General features: G+C 48.8%; 1 protein-coding gene across 4 annotated transcripts in view; it reads right to left on the minus strand.

Annotated features, from left to right (window-relative positions):
• Positions 1-11,455: 11,455 nt before the first annotated feature.
• TMEM181 (transmembrane protein 181) overlaps positions 11,456-17,370 on the minus strand; it is a 236,698-nt gene continuing 230,783 nt past the window's right edge. For all 4 annotated transcript variants that reach the window (XM_063917643.1, XM_063917644.1, XM_063917645.1 and 1 more), the window contains one exon: positions 11,456-12,111. In XM_063917643.1, the coding sequence (XP_063773713.1) occupies positions 12,033-12,111 (79 nt within the window). In that variant the 3' untranslated portion in view covers positions 11,456-12,032. The remainder of the gene's footprint in view (positions 12,112-17,370) is intronic.

A 17,370-nucleotide genomic window follows, 5' to 3' on the forward strand; every position in this document is an offset into this window, starting at 1 on the left:
TTGGAAAACTTCTGGAAGAAGTCCCCATTCTCCCGGGTGTAGGTCGCCCATCGGAGAATCCTTGTGGCTTCTGCCATCGCCATCCTGCTTCTTGTGCTGCCCTGTCTGTTTACATGGGCGACCGCCGAGATGTTGTCTGATTGGATCAGTACCGGCTGGTTCTGAAACAGGGGCCTTGCTTGGCTTAGGGCATTGTAAATGGCCCTTAGCTCCAGAATATTTATGTGAAGCGAAATCTCCTTGGAAATTTCTTCCCTGTGTGACTGCACCCCAGCCCCGAAGGCTGGCCTCCGTGGTCACCAGGACCCAGTCCTGTATTCCGAATCTGCGGCCCTCTAGTAGATGAGCCCTCTGCAGCCACCACAGCAGCGACACCCTGTTTCTTGCCGACAGGGTTATCCGCTGTTGTATCTGTAGATGGGACCCGGACCATTTGTCCCACAGGTCCCACTGGAACGTCCTTGCGTGGAACCTTCCGAATGGAATTATGCTTCGTACGAAGCTACCATTTTTTCCAGGACTCGTGTGCTTCCACTGGAAGAAACACTCTTTTCTGGTCTGTGTCCAGAATCATTCCCAGGAACAGAAGACGTGTCGTCGGGACCAGCTGTGACTTTGGAATATTGAGAATCCAGTCGTGCTGTTGTAGCACTTCCCGAGCGAGTGCTACCCCCACTACCAACTGTTCTTTGGACCTCGCCTTTATCAGGAGATCGTCCAAGTACGGGATAATAAAAACTTCCTTCTTGCGAAGGAGTATCATCATTTCGGCCATTACCTTGGTAAAGACCTTCGGTGCCGTGGACAACTCCAACGGCCGCGTCTGGAACTGATAGTGACAGTCCTGTACCACACATCTGAGGTACTCCTGGTGAGGAGAGTAAATGGGGACATGCAGGTACGCATCCTTGATGTCCAGGGAGACCCTGTAATCCCCCTCGTCCAGGCTCTTAATAACCGCCCTGAGCGATTCCATCTTGAACTTGAATCTTCTGATATAAAAGTTCAAGTATTTTCATTTTAAGATGGGTCTCACCGAACTGTTCTGTTTCGGTACCACAACCATTGTGGAATAGTAACCCCTTCCTTGCTGAAGGAGGGGCACCTTGACAATCACTTGTTGTGATTAAAGTGTTGAATAGCCACCAACACCGCCTCCCTGGCAGAGGGAGGTGCCGGTAAGGCAGATTTTAGGAAACGGCGGGGGGAAGAACGTCTCGAACTCCAGCCTGTACCCCTGAGATACTACTTGAAGGACCCAGGGATCCATGTGAGAGAGCCCACTGGGCGCTGAAATTTCTGAGACGGGCCCCCACCGTACCCGGGTCCGCCTGAGCAGCCCCAGCGTCATGCTGTGGACTTACCGGACGCAGGGAGGACTTCTGCTCTTGGGAACTAGCTGTGTGCTGCAGCTTTTTCCTCTACCTTTGCCTCTCGGCAGAAAGGATGAGCCTCTAGCCCTCTTGCTTTTCTGGGGCCGAAAGGACTGTACTTGATGATACGGTGCTTTCTTTTGTTGTGGGGTAGCCTGTGGCAAAAAAGTCGATTTCCCAGCAGTAGCTGTGGAAACGAGGTCTGAAAGACCATCCCCAAACAGTTTTACCCCCTTATAGGGCAAAACTTCCATGTGCCGATTCGAGTCGGCATCGCCTGACCATTGCCGAGTCCATAACCCCCGTCTGGCGGCAATGGACCTAGCGCTTATTTTTGATGCCAGCCGGCAAATATCCCTCTGTGCATCACGCATGTATAAGACCACGTCTTTTATATGCTCTATTGTCAGCAAAATATTGTCCCTATCCATAGTTATTTTCCGACAGGGAATCTGACCACGCAGCGGGAGCACTGCACATCCATGCCGAAGCAATGGCTGGTCGCAATATAATGCCCGAGTGTGTGACTATATCTTTCAGGGTAACCCCCTGCTTTTTATCAGCAGGTTCCTTCAGGGCGGCCATATTCGGAGACGGTAGTGCCACCTTTTCTGATAAGCGTGTAAGCGCTGTATCTACCCTATGGGGTGTTTCCCAACGTGACCTATCCTCTGGCGGGAAAGGGTACGCTGCCAATAACCGTTTAGAAATTATCAATTTCTTACCGGGGGAAGACCACGCTTCCTCACACACCTCATTTAATTTCTCAGATGCAGGAAAAACTACTGGTAGTTTTCTCTCACCAACATAATACCCTTTTATGTGGTACCTGGGGTATTATCATAAATGTGCAATACATTTTTCATTGCCTCAATCATGTAACGGGTGGACCTATTTGGAGGGTACACTAGTCTCATCGTCGTCGACACTGGAGTCGGAATCCGTGTCGACATCTGTTTCTGCCATCTGAGGTAGCGGGCGTTTTTAGAGCCCCCCATGACATTTGAGACGCTGGAACAGGCACAAGCTGAGTAGCCGGCTGTTCTGTGTCGTCGACCTTTTGTGTAAGGAGTTGACACTTTCACGTAATCCTTCCATAAGTCCAACCACACCGGTGTCGATCCCGCAGGGGGTGACATCACATTTACAGGCATTCGCTCCGCCTCCACCTCATTATCCTCCTCATACATGTCGACACAGCCGTACCGACACACAGCACACACACAGGGAATGCTCTGACTGAGGACAGGACCCCACAAAGCCCTTTGGGGAGACAGAGGGAGAGTATGCCAGCACACACCAGGGCGCTATATATCACAGGGATATCACATATAAAGAGTGTTTTCCCTTATAGCTGCCTATATATAATGTATACTGCGCCTAAATTGTGCCCCCCCCCTCTCTTTTTAACCATTTCTGTAGTGTATTGACTGCAGGGGAGAGCCAGGGAGCTTCCCTCCAACGGAGCTGTGAGGGAAAATGGCGCCAGTGTGCTGAAGGAGATAGCTCCGCCCCTTTTTCGCGGACTTTCTCCCGCATTTTTATGGATTCTGGCAGAGGTTAAAAAGCACCTATATAGCCTCTGGGGCTATATATGGTGCCAGTTTGCCAGCCAAGGTGTCAGTATTGCTGCTCAGGGCGCCCCCCCCCCCAGCGCCCTGCACCCATCAGTGACCGGAGTGTGAGGTGTGCATGAGGAGCAATGGCGCACAGCTGCAGTGCTGTGCGCTACCTTGGAGAAGACAGAAGTCTTCAGCCGCCGATTTTCCGGACCACCTTCTTGCTTCTGGCTCTGTAAGGGGGACGGCGGCGCGGCTCCGGGAACGGACGACGAGGTCGGGTCCTGTGTTCGATCCCTCTGGAGCTAATGGTGTCCAGTAGCCTAAGAAGCCCAAGCTACCACCACTTAGGTAGGTTCGCTTCTTCTCCCCTTAGTCCCTCGATGCAGTGAGCCTGTTGCCAGCAGGTCTCACTGAAAATAAAAAACCTAACAAACACTTTCTTCTTAGGAGCTCAGGAAAGCCCCTAGTGTGCATCCAGCTCAGCCGGGCACAGAAATCTAACTGAGGCTTGGAGGAGGGTCATAGGGGGAGGAGCCAGTGCACACCAGATAGACCTAAATCTTTCTTTAGATGTGCCCAGTCTCCTGCGGAGCAGTCTATTCCCCATGGTCCTTACGGAGTCCCCAGCATCCACTAGGACGTCAGAGAAATTATATTAGTGAAAATTAATTGAGAGCATGCACAGTTAAATTATATGTACTCAATAGTTTGGACCATTTATTTGCCAGCTAATGTTGGTGCCATTACAGAGATTTTATTTTACCTCACTCTTCTCCCACCTTCACGATTGACACCCCGTTAATCCCACCTGCCACGCTTATGCATTCTTCCCTGTCGTCTACTATACATTCTCTCTCTAATGTATGGTACAGTATGTATTCCCCTACTCACTCATGCTATGTCTCCCATCCCCCTATTCATTCTCAAATCCCCCCCCGCCCCCCTATTCGCTTCTTCCACTTCTTCAAGCAGATTAGTTCAATTTTTTAGTGCAATCTCACCAGATCACTGGCTCCCAGCAGCTCCTTAGGTAACAGTCATACTGGAGCAATGGAGCTCAAATACAACTGTAGTTGCGTACAATGTAAAGCATACAGAGCGGGTACAGCACCAGTATGTCCCTAGCGCAATCTATCTTCTGCTGGGAGACGATCGCACATGGTTCCATGTATACAGTGTGTACAGGAAGCTTGCACACCTCCCTTTAACCACTTTCCCGGCATGGTCGCATCAGATGTGACCAAGCCAGGCTGGGCTTTCCCTGACATGGTCACATCTGATGCGACCTGTCAGAAACGCCCACTAGGCAGCTGCAAGAAGATAATATTCCAGCAGCTGTCAGTCTCAGAGGGACCTCCCAACCCCTCTGCAACTATGGATACATCCTCAGTGTCTGCCGATCGCTGCTGGGTGCAGAGATCGACCAGCCCAGCAGGAATTCCCCACCTGGCGGCTGCTGAGATCAGCAGTTGCTATGGAAATCTAGTGCAAAAAGCTGCAGTACCTTGTGTAATCCCAGCACCTCTCTGCAGGTGCCGGGTATGCAACATAAGCAGCCAGCCCCTTGTGAAAGCCAAGCGCCTGCACCTATCTGCAGGTGCCAGTGAAGTGTTAAAATAGCAACAGTGTCCCTCTGTATGCTCGGCGGCTGCTCCTCTCTCCAGGCACCCGGGATTAGTGTAGTAAATTCAGCAGCCCCCTGTGTATACCGAGCAGCCGCAGAGAGGAGCAGTAGCTGGAAAATGTCAGTTTCTAATGGTCCGATCATCTATGTGGCTATCATGACCATCAATAAAAACTAAATAATATCATTTTGGTTTTTTTTTAATACATAAAATCGTGTTCAATCATAAAACCCCTCCAACAATTTCTGAGTGTTTTTTGGAAAAAATAAGAATTTACTTACCGATAATTCTATTTCTCGTAGTCCGTAGTGGATGCTGGGGACTCCGTCAGGACCATGGGGAATAGCGGCTCCGCAGGAGACAGGGCACAAAAGTAAAAGCTTTAGGATCAGGTGGTGTGCACTGGCTCCTCCCCCTATGACCCTCCTCCAAGCCTCAGTTAGGATACTGTGCCCGGACGAGCGTACACAATAAGGAAGGATTTTTGAATCCCGGGTAAGACTCATACCAGCCACACCAATCACACTGTACAACCTGTGATCTGAACCCAGTTAACAGCGGAGCCTCTGAAAAGATGGCTCACAACAATAATAACCCGATTTTTGTAACAATAACTATGTACAAGTATTGCAGACAATCCGCACTTGGGATGGGCGCCCAGCATCCACTACGGACTACGAGAAATAGAATTATCGGTAAGTAAATTCTTATTTTCTCTGACGTCCTAAGTGGATGCTGGGGACTCCGTCAGGACCATGGGGATTATACCAAAGCTCCCAAACGGGCGGGAGAGTGCGGATGACTCTGCAGCACCGAATGAGAGAACTCCAGGTCCTCCTCAGTCAGGATGTGCCCCTGACCAAGTAGCAGCTCGGCAAAGTTGTAAAGCCGAGACCCCTCGGGCAGCCGCCCAAGATGAGCCCCCTTCCTTGTGGAATGGGCATTTACATATTTTGGCTGTGGCAGGCCTGCCACAGAATGTGCAAGCTGAATTGTACTACACATCCAACTAGCAATCGTCTGCTTAGAAGCAAGAGCACCCAGTTTGTTGGGTGCATACAGGATAACAGCAAGTCAGTTTACCTGACTCCAGCTGTCCTGGAAACCTATATTTTCAGGACCCTGACAACATCTAGCAACTTGGAGTCCTCCAAGTCCCTAGTAGCCGCAGGTACCACAATAAGCTGGTTCAGGTGAAACACTGACACCACCTTAGGGAGAAACTGGGGACGAGTCCGCAGCTCTGCCCTGTCCGAATGGACAAACAGATATGGGCTTTTGTGAGACAAAGCCGCCAATTTTGACACTCGCCTGGCCGAGGCCAGGGCCAACAGCATGGTCACTTTCCGTGTGAGATACTTCAAATCCACAGATTTGAACGGTTTAAACCAATGTGATTTGAGGAATCCCAGAACTACGTTGAGATCCCACAGTGCCACTGGAGGCACAAAAGGGGGTTGTATATGCAGTACTCCCTTGACAAACTTCTGGACTTCAGGAACTGAAGCCAATTCTTTCTGGAAGAAAATCGACAGGGCCGAAATTTGAACCTTAATGGACCCCAATTTGAGGCCCATAGACACTCCTGTTTGCAGGAAATGCAGGAATCGACCGAGTTGAAATTTCTTCGTGGGGCCTTCCTGGCCTCACACCACGCAACATATTTTCGCCACATGTGGTGATAATGTTGTGCGGTCACCTCCTTCCTGGCTTTGACCAGGGTAGGAATGACCTCTTCCGGAATGCCTTTTTCCCTTAGGATCCGGCATTCAACCGTCATGCCGTCAAACGCAGCCGCGGTAAGTCTTGGAACAGACATGGTACTTGCTGAAGTAAGTCCCTTCTTAGCGGCAGAGGCCATGAGTCCTCTGTGAGCATCTCTTGAAGTTCCGGGTACCAAGTCCTTCTTGGCCAATCCGGAGCCTCGAGTATAGTTCTTACTCCTCTAAGTCTTATAATTCTCAATACCTTGGGTATGAGAAGCAGAGGAGGGAACACATACACCGACTGGTACACCCACGGTGTTACCAGAACGTCCACAGCTATTGCCTGAAGGTCTCTTGACCTGGCGCAATACCTGTCCAGTTTTTTGTTCAGGCGGGACGCCATCATGTCCACCTTTGGTCTTTCCCAACGGTTCACAATCATGTGGAAAACTTCCCGATGAAGTCCCCACTCTCCCGGGTGGAGGTCGTGCCTGCTGAGGAAGTCTGCTTCCCAGTTGTCCACTCCCGGAATGAACACTGCTGACAGTGCTATCACATGATTTTCCGCCCAGCGAAAAATCCTTGCAGTTTTTGCCATTGCCCTCCTGCTTCTTGTGCCGCCCTGTGTTTACGTGGGCGACTGCCGTGATGTTGTCCGACTGGATCAATACCGGCTGACCTTGAAGCAGAGGTCTTGCTAAGCTTAGAGCATTATAAAATGCCCTTAGCTCCAGTATATTTATGTGGAGAAAAGTCTCCAGACTTGATCACACTCCCTGGAAATTTTTTCCCTGTGTGACTGCTCCCCAGCCTCTCAGGCTGGCCTCCGTGGTCACCAGCATCCAATCCTGAATGCCAAATCTGCGGCCCTCTAGAAGATGAGCACTCTGTAACCACCACAGGAGAGACACCCTTGTCCTTGGAGATAGGGTTATCCGCTGATGCATCTGAAGATGCGATCCGGACCATTTGTCCAGCAGATCCCACTGAAAAGTTCTTGCGTGGAATCTACCGAATGGAATCGCTTCGTAATAAGCCACCATTTTTCCCAGGACTCTTGTGCAATGATGCACTGACACTTTTCCTGGTTTCAGGAGGTTCCTGACTAGCTCGGATAACTCCCTGGCTTTCTCCTCCGGGAGAAACACCTTTTTCTAGACTGTGTCCAGAATCATCCCTAGGAACAGCAGACGTGTCGTCGGAAACAACTGCGGTTTTGGAATATTTAGAATCCACCCGTGCTGTCGTAGAACTACTTGAGATAGTGCTACTCCGACCTCCAACTGTTCTCTGGACCTTGCTCTTATCAGGAGGTCGTCCATTTTCTTTGAAGAAGAATCATCATTTCGGCCATTACCTTGGTAAAGACCCGGGGTGCCGTGGACAATCCAAACGGCAGCGTCTGAAACTGATAGTGACAGTTCTGTACCACGAACCTGATGTACCCTTGGTGAGAAGGGCAAATTGGGACATGGAGGTAAGCATCCCTGATGTCCCGGGACACCATATAGTCCCCTTCTTCCTGGTTCGCTATCACTGCTCTGAGTGACTCCATCTTGATTTGAACCTTTGTAAGTGTTCAAATATTTCAGATTTAGAATAGGTCTCACCGAGCCTTCTGGCTTCAGTACCACAATATAGTGTGGAATAATACCCCTTTCCTTGTTGTAGGAGGGGTACTTTGATTATCACCTGCTGGGAATACAGCTTGTGAATTGTTTCCAATACTGCCTCCCTGTCGGAGGGAGACGTTGGTAAAGCAGACTTCAGGAACCTGCGAGGGGGAAACGTCTCGACTTTCCAATCTGTACCCCTGGGATACTACTTGTAGGATCTAGGGGTCCTGTACGGCCCCAGCGTCATGCTGAGAACATGGCAGAAGCGATGGAGGGCTTCTGTTCCTGGGAATGGGCTGCCTGCTGCAGTCTTCTTCCCTTTCCTCTATCCCTGGGCAGATATGACTCTTATGGGGACGAAAGGACTGAGGCTGAAAAGCCGGTGTCTTTTTCTGCAGAGATGTGACTTAGGGTAAAAACGGTGGATTTTCCAGCAGTTGCCGTGGCCACCAGGTCCGATGGACCGACCCCAAATAACTCCTCCCCTTTATACGGCAATACATCTTTGTGCCGTTTGGAATCTGCATCACCTGACCACTGTCGTGTCCATAAACATCTTCTGGCAAATATGGACATCGCACTTACTCTTGATGCCAGAGTGCAAATATCCCTCTGTGCATCTCGCATATATAGAAATGCATCCTTTAAATGCTCTATAGTCAATAAAATACTGTCCCTGTCAAGGGTATCAATATTTTCAGTCAGGGAATCCGACCAAGCCACCCCAGCGCTGCACATCCAGGCTGAGGCGATTGCTGGTCGCAGTATAACACCAGTATGTGTGTATATACTTTTTAGGATATTTTCCAGCCTCCTATCAGCTGGCTCCTTGAGGGCGGCCCTATCTGGAGACGGTACCGCCACTTTGATAAGCGTGTGAGCGCCTTATCCACCCTAAGGGGTGTTTCCCAACGCGCCCTAACTTCTGGCGGGAAAGGGTATACCGCCAATAATTTTCTATCGGGGGAAACCCACGCATCATCACACACTTCATTTAATTTATCTGATTCAGGAAAAAACTACAGGTAGTTTTTTCACACCCCACATAATACCCTTTTTTGTGGTACTTGTAGTATCAGAAATATGTAACACCTCCTTCATTGCCCTTAACCAGTAACGTGTGGCCCTAAAGGAAAATACGTTTGTTTCTTCACCGTCGACACTGAAATCAGTGTCCGTGTCTGTGTCTGTCGACCGACTGAGGTAAATGGGCGTTTTAAAGCCCCTGACGGTGTTTGAGACGCCTGGACAGGTACTAATTTGTTTGCCGGCCGTCTCATGTCGTCAACCGACCTTGCAGCGTGTTGACATTATCACGTAATTCCCTAAGTAAGCCATCCATTCCGGTGTCGACTCCCTAGAGTGACATCACCATTACAGGCAATTGCTCCGCCTCCTCACCAACATCGTCCTCATACATGTCGACACACACGTACCGACACACAGTACACACACAGGGAATGCTCTGATAGAGGACAGGACCCCACTAGCCCTTTGGGGAGACAGAGGGAGAGTTTGCCAGCACACACCAAAAACGCTATAATTATACAGGGACAACCTTTATATAAGTGTTTTTCCCTTATAGCATTTTAATATATATAGTCATATCGCCAAATCAGTGCCCCCCCTCTCTGTTTTAACCCTGTTTCTGTAGTGCAGTGCAGGGGAGAGCCTGGGAGCCTTCCCACCAGCATTTCTGTGAGAGAAAATGGCGCTGTGTGCTGAGGAGAATAGGCCCCGCCCCCTTTTCGGCGGGCTTCTTCTCCCGTTTTTCTGAGACCTGGCAGGGGTTAAATACATCCATATAGCCCCCAGGGGCTATATGCGATGTATTTTTAGCCAGAATAAGGTACTATCATTGCTGCCCAGGGCACCCCCCCCAGCGCCCTGCACCCTCAGTGACCGCTGCTATGAAGTGTGCTGACAACAATGGCGCACAGCTGCAGTGCTGTGCGCTACCTTATGAAGACTGAAAAGTCTTCTGCCGCCGGTTTCTGGACCTCTTCACTTTTCAGCATCTGCAAGGGGGTCGGCGGCGCGGCTCCGGGACGAACCCCAGGGTGAGACCTGTGTTCCGACTCCCTCTGGAGCTAATGGTGTCCAGTAGCCTAAGAAGCCAATCCATCCTGCACGCAGGTGAGTTCACTTCTTCTCCCCTAAGTCCCTCGTAGCAGTGAGCCTGTTGCCAGCAGGACTCACTGAAAATAAAAAACCTAACAAAACTTTTACTCTAAGCAGCTCTTTAGGAGAGCCACCTAGATTGCACCCTTCTCGGCCGGGCACAAAAATCTAACTGAGGCTTGGAGGAGGGTCATAGGGGGAGGAGCCAGTGCACACCACCTGATCCTAAAGCTTTTACTTTTGTGCCCTGTCTCCTGCGGAGCCGCTATTCCCCATGGTCCTGACGGAGTCCCCAGCATCCACTTAGGACGTCAGAGAAAATATTAGCCAATTAAGTGGTTAATGCTCAGTTAAAGTGTATGACCAAGGGTGTACTAGTGAATTATGGGCCTAATTCAGACCTGAGCGCAGCAGCACATTTGTTAGCTAATGGGCAAGACCATGTGCACTTCAGGGGGGAGGAGGGGGGGCAGATATAACATGTGCAGAGAGAGTTAGATTTGGGTTGTGGTGTGTTTAAACTAAAATCTAAATTGCAGTGTAAAAATAAAGCAGCCAGTATTTACCCTGCACAGAAACAAAATAACCCATTCAAATCTAACTCTCTCTGCACATGTTATATCTGCCCCCCCCTTCCCCCCCGCAGTGCACATGGTTTTGCCCAACTGCTAACAAATTTGCTGCTGCGATCAACTCTGAATTAGGCCCTATGTCCATTACACTTGCAGGAAGTAACTAGACCAGAGCTCAAATACTGGCACTTGGTCAATACACTAACAAAACAGACAGACTCTGGCAACACATGTTAAAATGGATATGCAGTGTCATACAAACCAGGGTTGGTGTAAAGAAACATGTTTAATGAAATTAAAAAGAAAACACATCTTTAGGTCATTATAAAATTTATTTTTGTACTGTACAGCCCCAGAAGACTGCAGAGGGCAATGATCATACTGCATATCTAAAATAAAATAAGGCATCCATGCAAGAATAAATGGATAATGAAGAACTTACAACTTTTTGTGGGTTTATTGATGCCGAAACAAAAGTGAAATATTTTATGAACTGTATAACATTTTTATTTACAGTATTCATATTAAAAGGACTATTCACAACAAAAATGTAAACTTATTTAGCACAATACATTTTTTTATTGGCAGACCAATGATTAAACCACCATAATCTCTTCACACCTGGAACCACCCTCCCACTGTTGCTGCAGCACAGATGTAACGCAACGGAGTTCATACACCAGTACACAGACAGAGGCTTTACATGGAGCAACCCCATGAAGATGCAAATGCCATCAGTCTGCTACAGGTTATTCATTGTACCTTACATGTTAAAGCAAATGTCCCTTTTACCTCGTGCATTTTAGTTATACATGTTTACATACTGCATCTCTTAATTACAATGCACCTTCATATACACCTTAGTTGTACCCCCCCCCCCCCCCCCCCCTTAAAAAGAGAATGGAGAAAATATATGGATGGACATTACACAAACATACAGAAGAAAATGTGCAGCATAATTCTTCAAATACCACTTTGTTGAAGAATAAAGTAACCAAGTCATTAAAACATAAAGACAAAAAAGCCACAATTTACAGTGGACTAATGGAAATGAGCAAAAAGCCAAACCTACCCCCCCCCCCCCCCCCCAAAAATAAAAATAAAAATAATAATAATAAAAAAAAAATAAGTATGGGGTTGAGGAAATATTGGGGGCGGGGAGATTTGTGCCCGAAGCTCAATGTGCTTTGGAAGTAATAATTATTGGTCTGTTGTGTCCCCAGAGAAATGCTCTGTACAAAACAGACCGTTGTCCATCACATGACACCATGTATCTCAACCCATACAGTTTTAGACTCATTCGTTAAAATAACAAATACATCAAAAACACAAACATAAAAATCCTCTGTGGAAAGAGCAGCATTCAATGATGAACAGAGGTGTAGTGAAAAGAAATAGTCCTTCCCAGGGAATGTTTCCTCCTTTGTGTAAAGGCACTCATGCCAACAGCTTACATCTCAGTCACTGTCAGACTCCTCTTTATATTTGGCTCTAATGGTTTGTCCGTTCTGAAGGGGCATCTCTTCATAGTCACTCCTGTGAACAACAACCTATATGTGAGGATAATATACACTGCATGCTATAATGCTATTACAGTGCAATAACAGTATAGATGAATGAAAACTTAGAGGGAGATATATCAAACCTTCTAAAGAGTGCAAGTGGAGGTGTTGCCCCTAGCAACCAATCAGGTTTCAGATATCATTTTATAGAAAGTACTAGATAAAGGATAGCTAAAATCTGATGGGTTGCTATAAGCAACACCTCCACTTGTCCTCTTTAGAAGGTTTGATAAATCTCTCCCTTAATCTCATTTGTTTAACTCAGCCACTCTTTTTTTCCTTTTACTTTACTGCAGCACCGCAGTTGTGGAACCAAGATCTTCTGAGAGAGGAGAGGTTAATGAAGTATGCTCAGAGACTTTGGGTTAAATTTACTAAGGTGAGAGGTTTTTTGTTGTTGTTTTTTTTAGAACTGGTGATGTTGCCCATAGCAACCAATCAGATTCTATCTATTATCTTCTAGAAGCAGCTAGATTAACGTTAAGTAGAATCTCATTGGTTGCTATGAGCAACATCACCAGTTCTAAAAAAAACACTACCACCTTAGTAAATTTCCCCCTGCATACAGGCAAAGCGGTCATGCAACATAAACACACTAGCCATGGCATTGTCAGCTTAATGTTCTAGTGAGGGGTTTCATATTCTGCACAGGACTTTGCACTTGATCAAGTTCAGTTGTGTAATTGCATGGCTATATTAAACGTATATTTAAGAGACAATGCAGCTTCATGGCAGGTTTACTTCAAAATGCAAAGCAGCACTAATAAGTGCAAAATCCAGCTTGTTTTGTATGAAATTATGAGGTTAAAGCCGCAAAGAAGCACATCGTAACGTAAAGCAACGTATAACAATTCACACCACTTACTACTCTGTATTCTCTCACAGAGAGCATTCCATGAAGTGTGAACATCTCACAGCTGCACAAGGGCAGTGCTGCTGTCAATTAGTTATAAAATCTAAAACCTTTATACTAAAGGTGCATACACACGGAGAGATTTTGGCTATGAGAGATTTTGACTAACTTTTCCCTTGAACTGGCAGTAGGAGATTTTGACTAACTTTACCAGAGATTTTGTCTAACTATGCAAGAGATTTTGGCTATGGGAGATTTTGACTATCTCATTTAAATAAGGGGATGAGTGTCATATATAGGACGATTTTACAGGGTGGCTGGTATTTAAATAGCTAAAAGTAAAAAGAAAAAAATTTGCGTGGGGTCCCCCCTCCTATGTAAAACCAGCCTCGGGCTCTTTGAGCCAGTCCTGGTTGTTAAAATACAGAGGAAAAAATGAGTAGGGTTCCCCCATATTTAGACAACCAGCACCGGGCTCTGCGTCCGGTCCTGGTTTAAAAAATACGGGGGACAAAAGACATAGGGGTCCCCCGTATTTTCCAAACCAGCACCGGGCTCCACTAGCCAGGGAGATAATGCCACAGCCGGGGGACACTTTTATATTGGTCCCTGCGGCCGTGCCATTACCCCCCCAACTAGTCACCCCTGGCCGGGGTACACTGGAGGAGTGAGGACCCCTTAAATCAAGGAGTCCCCCCCTCCAGCCACCCAAGGGCCAGGGGTGAAGCCCGAGGCTGTCCCCCCCATCCGTGGCCCGGTGGATGGGAGGCTGATAGCCTTTCAATAGTAATATTGTTCTTTACAGGAGGCCTACAGGTCCCAGCAAGCCTGCCCCAGCATGTTGGCACTTGGAGAACCACAAGTGCCAGCATGGGTCTTCACCTGGGGGCGGCGGCCTTTAAGCTCTTTTGCATGGCCGCCGCCTTCCCAGGACTTCCAGCATCTTCACCTGGTGGGCGGCGGCTGCTAAGCTCTTTTGCATAGCCGCCGCCCATCCAGGACTTCCACGGCGTCTTCAGGAGCTCTTCTCCGCTCCTCCTCCGCCGTCGGACTGACAGCCGCTGCCTCGCGCTGACTTATATAAGTCAGCGGGAGGGGGCGGGGCGATGACGCGGCGAGCCGTGATTGGCTCGCGGCGGCCATCTTGAATTTCAAAAATGACGCTGAGGCGCCATTTTTGAAACTGGTACCGCTCCGCTGCCAAACTCTGCAATAGAAAGGTAAATTTCCCCCGCCCGCACCGCTGCCGCAACCCACCGCCGCCGCCCACACCGCAACCCACCGCCGCCCACACCGCCGCCGCAACCCGCCGTCACAACCCGCCGCCGCCCGCACATCGCTATCGCTGGGAAAAATCGCTGGCCTCTTAAAGTGTTAGCGATTTTGACTAACTTTTGCAGCGACATAGCCAAAATTGACTTGCCTGCACTGACTATTTTTCCCAGCGATAGCGACCTAGCGGGGACGCGCATCGCTATCGCTGGCTGTGTACACACGGAGCGATCTGCACTAACTTTCTGAGCGATTTTGACTATATAGTCAAAATCGCTCAGTTATATCGCTCCGTGTGTATGCACCTTTACACTCCTACAAGGAGCAGGAGGAATTCTACATATAAACATTTAAAAAAATATTCAGATTTCATTGTTCTCGGTTTCTGAGCAAAAAGTGATTTTGCTTTGGAACCAGTGTCTAAAATTTTAGCAAATGAAAGCACAACATGCCCAATGGTAAAATGCTTCAGCTGAAAGTCAAGGTGCATACACACGGAGCGATATAACTGAGCGATTTTGACTATATAGTCAAAATCGCTCAGAAAGTTAGTGCAGATCACTCCGTGTGTACACAGCCAGCGATAGCGATGCGCGTCCCCGCTAGGTCGCTATCGCTGGGAAAAATAGTCAGTGCAGGCAAGTCAATTTTGGCTATGTCGCTGCAAAAGTTAGTCAAAATCGCTAACACTTTAAGAGGCCAGCGATTTTTCCCAGCGATAGCGATGTGCAGGCGGCGGTGGTGCGGACGGCGGCGGGTTGTGGCGGCGGTGTGGGCGGCGGCGGGTTGCGGTGGCGGTGTGGGCAACGGCGGGTTGCGGCGGCGGTGGGTTGCGGTGTGGGCGGCGGCGGGTTGCGGCAGCGGTGCGGGCGGGGGAAATTTACCTTTCTATTGCAGAGTTTGGCAGCGGAGCGGTACCAGTTTCAAAAATGGCGCCTCAGCGTCATTTTTGAAATTCAAGATGGCCGCCGCGAGCCAATCACGACTCGCCGCGTCATCGCCCCGCCCCCTCCCGCTGACTTATATAAGTCAGCGCGAGGCAGCGGCTGTCAGTCCGACGGCGGAGGAGGAGCGGAGAAGAGCTCCTGAAGACGCCGTGGAAGTCCTGGATGGGCGGCGGCTATGCAAAAGAGCTTAGCAGCCGCCGCCCACCAGGTGAAGATGCTGGAAGTCCTGGGAAGGCGGCGGCCATGCAAAAGAGCTTAAAGGCCGCCGCCTCCCAGGTGAAGACGTCGTGGAAGTCCTGGATGGGCGGCGGCTATGCAAAAGAGCTTAGCAGCCGCCGCCCACCAGGTGAAGACGCCGGAGCAAGACCCCAGAAGCCCTGGGGAGGTGGCGCCCCCCCAGGTGAAGACGCCGGAAGCCCTGGGAAGGCGGCGGCCATGCAAAAGAGCTTAAAGGCCGCCGCCCCCAGGTGAAGACCCAGTTTAATAAAGGATTTTTAAAAGAATGTGTTGTGTTTTTTTTTTTATATTTTCTTTACAGGTGGACTACAGGTGCCAGCGGGCCCTTTATGTCCGGGCATGCTGGCACTTGTGGTTCTCCAAGTGCCAACATGCTGGGGCAGGCTTGCTGGGACCTGTAGGCCTCCTGTAAAGAACAATATTACTATTGAAAGGCTATCAGCCTCCCATCCACCGGGCCACGGATGGGGGGGACAGCCTCGGGCTTCACCCCTGGCCCTTGGGTGGCTGGAGGGGGGGACTCCTTGATTTAAGGGGTCCTCACTCCTCCAGTGTACCCCGGCCAGGGGTGACTAGTTGGGGGGGTAATGGCACGGCCGCAGGGACCAATATAAAAGTGTCCCCCGGCTGTGGCATTATCTCCCTGGCTAGTGGAGCCCGGTGCTGGTTTGGAAAATACGGGGGACCCCTATGTCTTTTGTCCCCCGTATTTTTTAAACCAGGACCGGACGCAGAGCCCGGTGCTGGTTGTCTAAATATGGGGGAACCCTACTCATTTTTTCCTCTGTATTTTAACAACCAGGACTGGCTCAAAGAGCCCGAGGCTGGTTTTACATAGGAGGGGGGACCCCACGCAAATTTTTTTTTTAACTTTCAGCTATTTAAATACCAGCCACCCTGTAAAATCATCCTATATATGACACTCATCCCCTTATTTAAATGAGATAGTCAAAATCTCCCATAGCCAAAATCTCCCATAGCCAAAATCTCTTGCATAGTTAGACAAAATCTCTGGTAAAGTTAGTCAAAATCTCCTACTGCCAGTTCAAGGGAAAAGTTAGTCAAAATCTCTCATAGCCAAAATCTCTCCGTGTGTATGCACCTTCAGACATCACTGCAGTCCTACAGCACATGAACATTACTTCTTGATTCCACGTGGGGTCACTGTTGTCAAGTTAGCACTTCTCTGTATAAAAGCGCTGGTTGTCAATCCCCCCTGATTACTTAATGTTTATAATAGTGGAAATTACAGGCTGGAAGTCCTTACCCTCCCCTACTGTGTAACAGTCAGCTGCACAACATCTGTAATGATTAGGAGGGTCATTCTTTGGTCAAATGCACACTCCAAGGCATACTGGGAGGTACCCAATTCAGACTGGTGAATGGCTGGCATTATACAGATTGTCTGTCTACTAGGTGTAGCTGTGTACCAGCCCCAGCAGAATTCATCCCAAGAGTCATCTTGGCAATACAGGAGAGGTATCACCAGAGAGCTGAATGTTCTCTGCATTGTCTAGAGGTCACTGGCATGATTTCTATACTGCAGGGGTGGCCAACCAGTTAGAGTCAAAGAGCCAAAAAATCTTGTTAGGTACGTCAAAGAGCCGAAGGCGAGCATGCAAAAATGGGTTGTGGCCTTGTGCCTGCTAGGCACTACCCCTGGTATAAAATACATTGAAAAAGCCAGATCCACATAAAATGCATTGAAAAAGCCAGATCCAACATAAAATAATTGAAAAAGCCAGAACCACATAAAATATAATGAAAGACGATTCACATAGTACACTTCAGCTCTCCCATGTGTTACTTCAGCCAGCACCCTGCTGTGTCATTCCAGCCAGCTTCCCCACATGTCACTCCTGCTAGAACCCTCATGTGTCACTTCAGAGCTCCCCCCAACTCATGCCATTGTAGCAGCTCCTTA

This window comes from Pseudophryne corroboree, chromosome 4 (assembly GCF_028390025.1).
Source record: "Pseudophryne corroboree isolate aPseCor3 chromosome 4, aPseCor3.hap2, whole genome shotgun sequence".
Lineage (NCBI taxonomy): Eukaryota > Metazoa > Chordata > Amphibia > Anura > Myobatrachidae > Pseudophryne > Pseudophryne corroboree.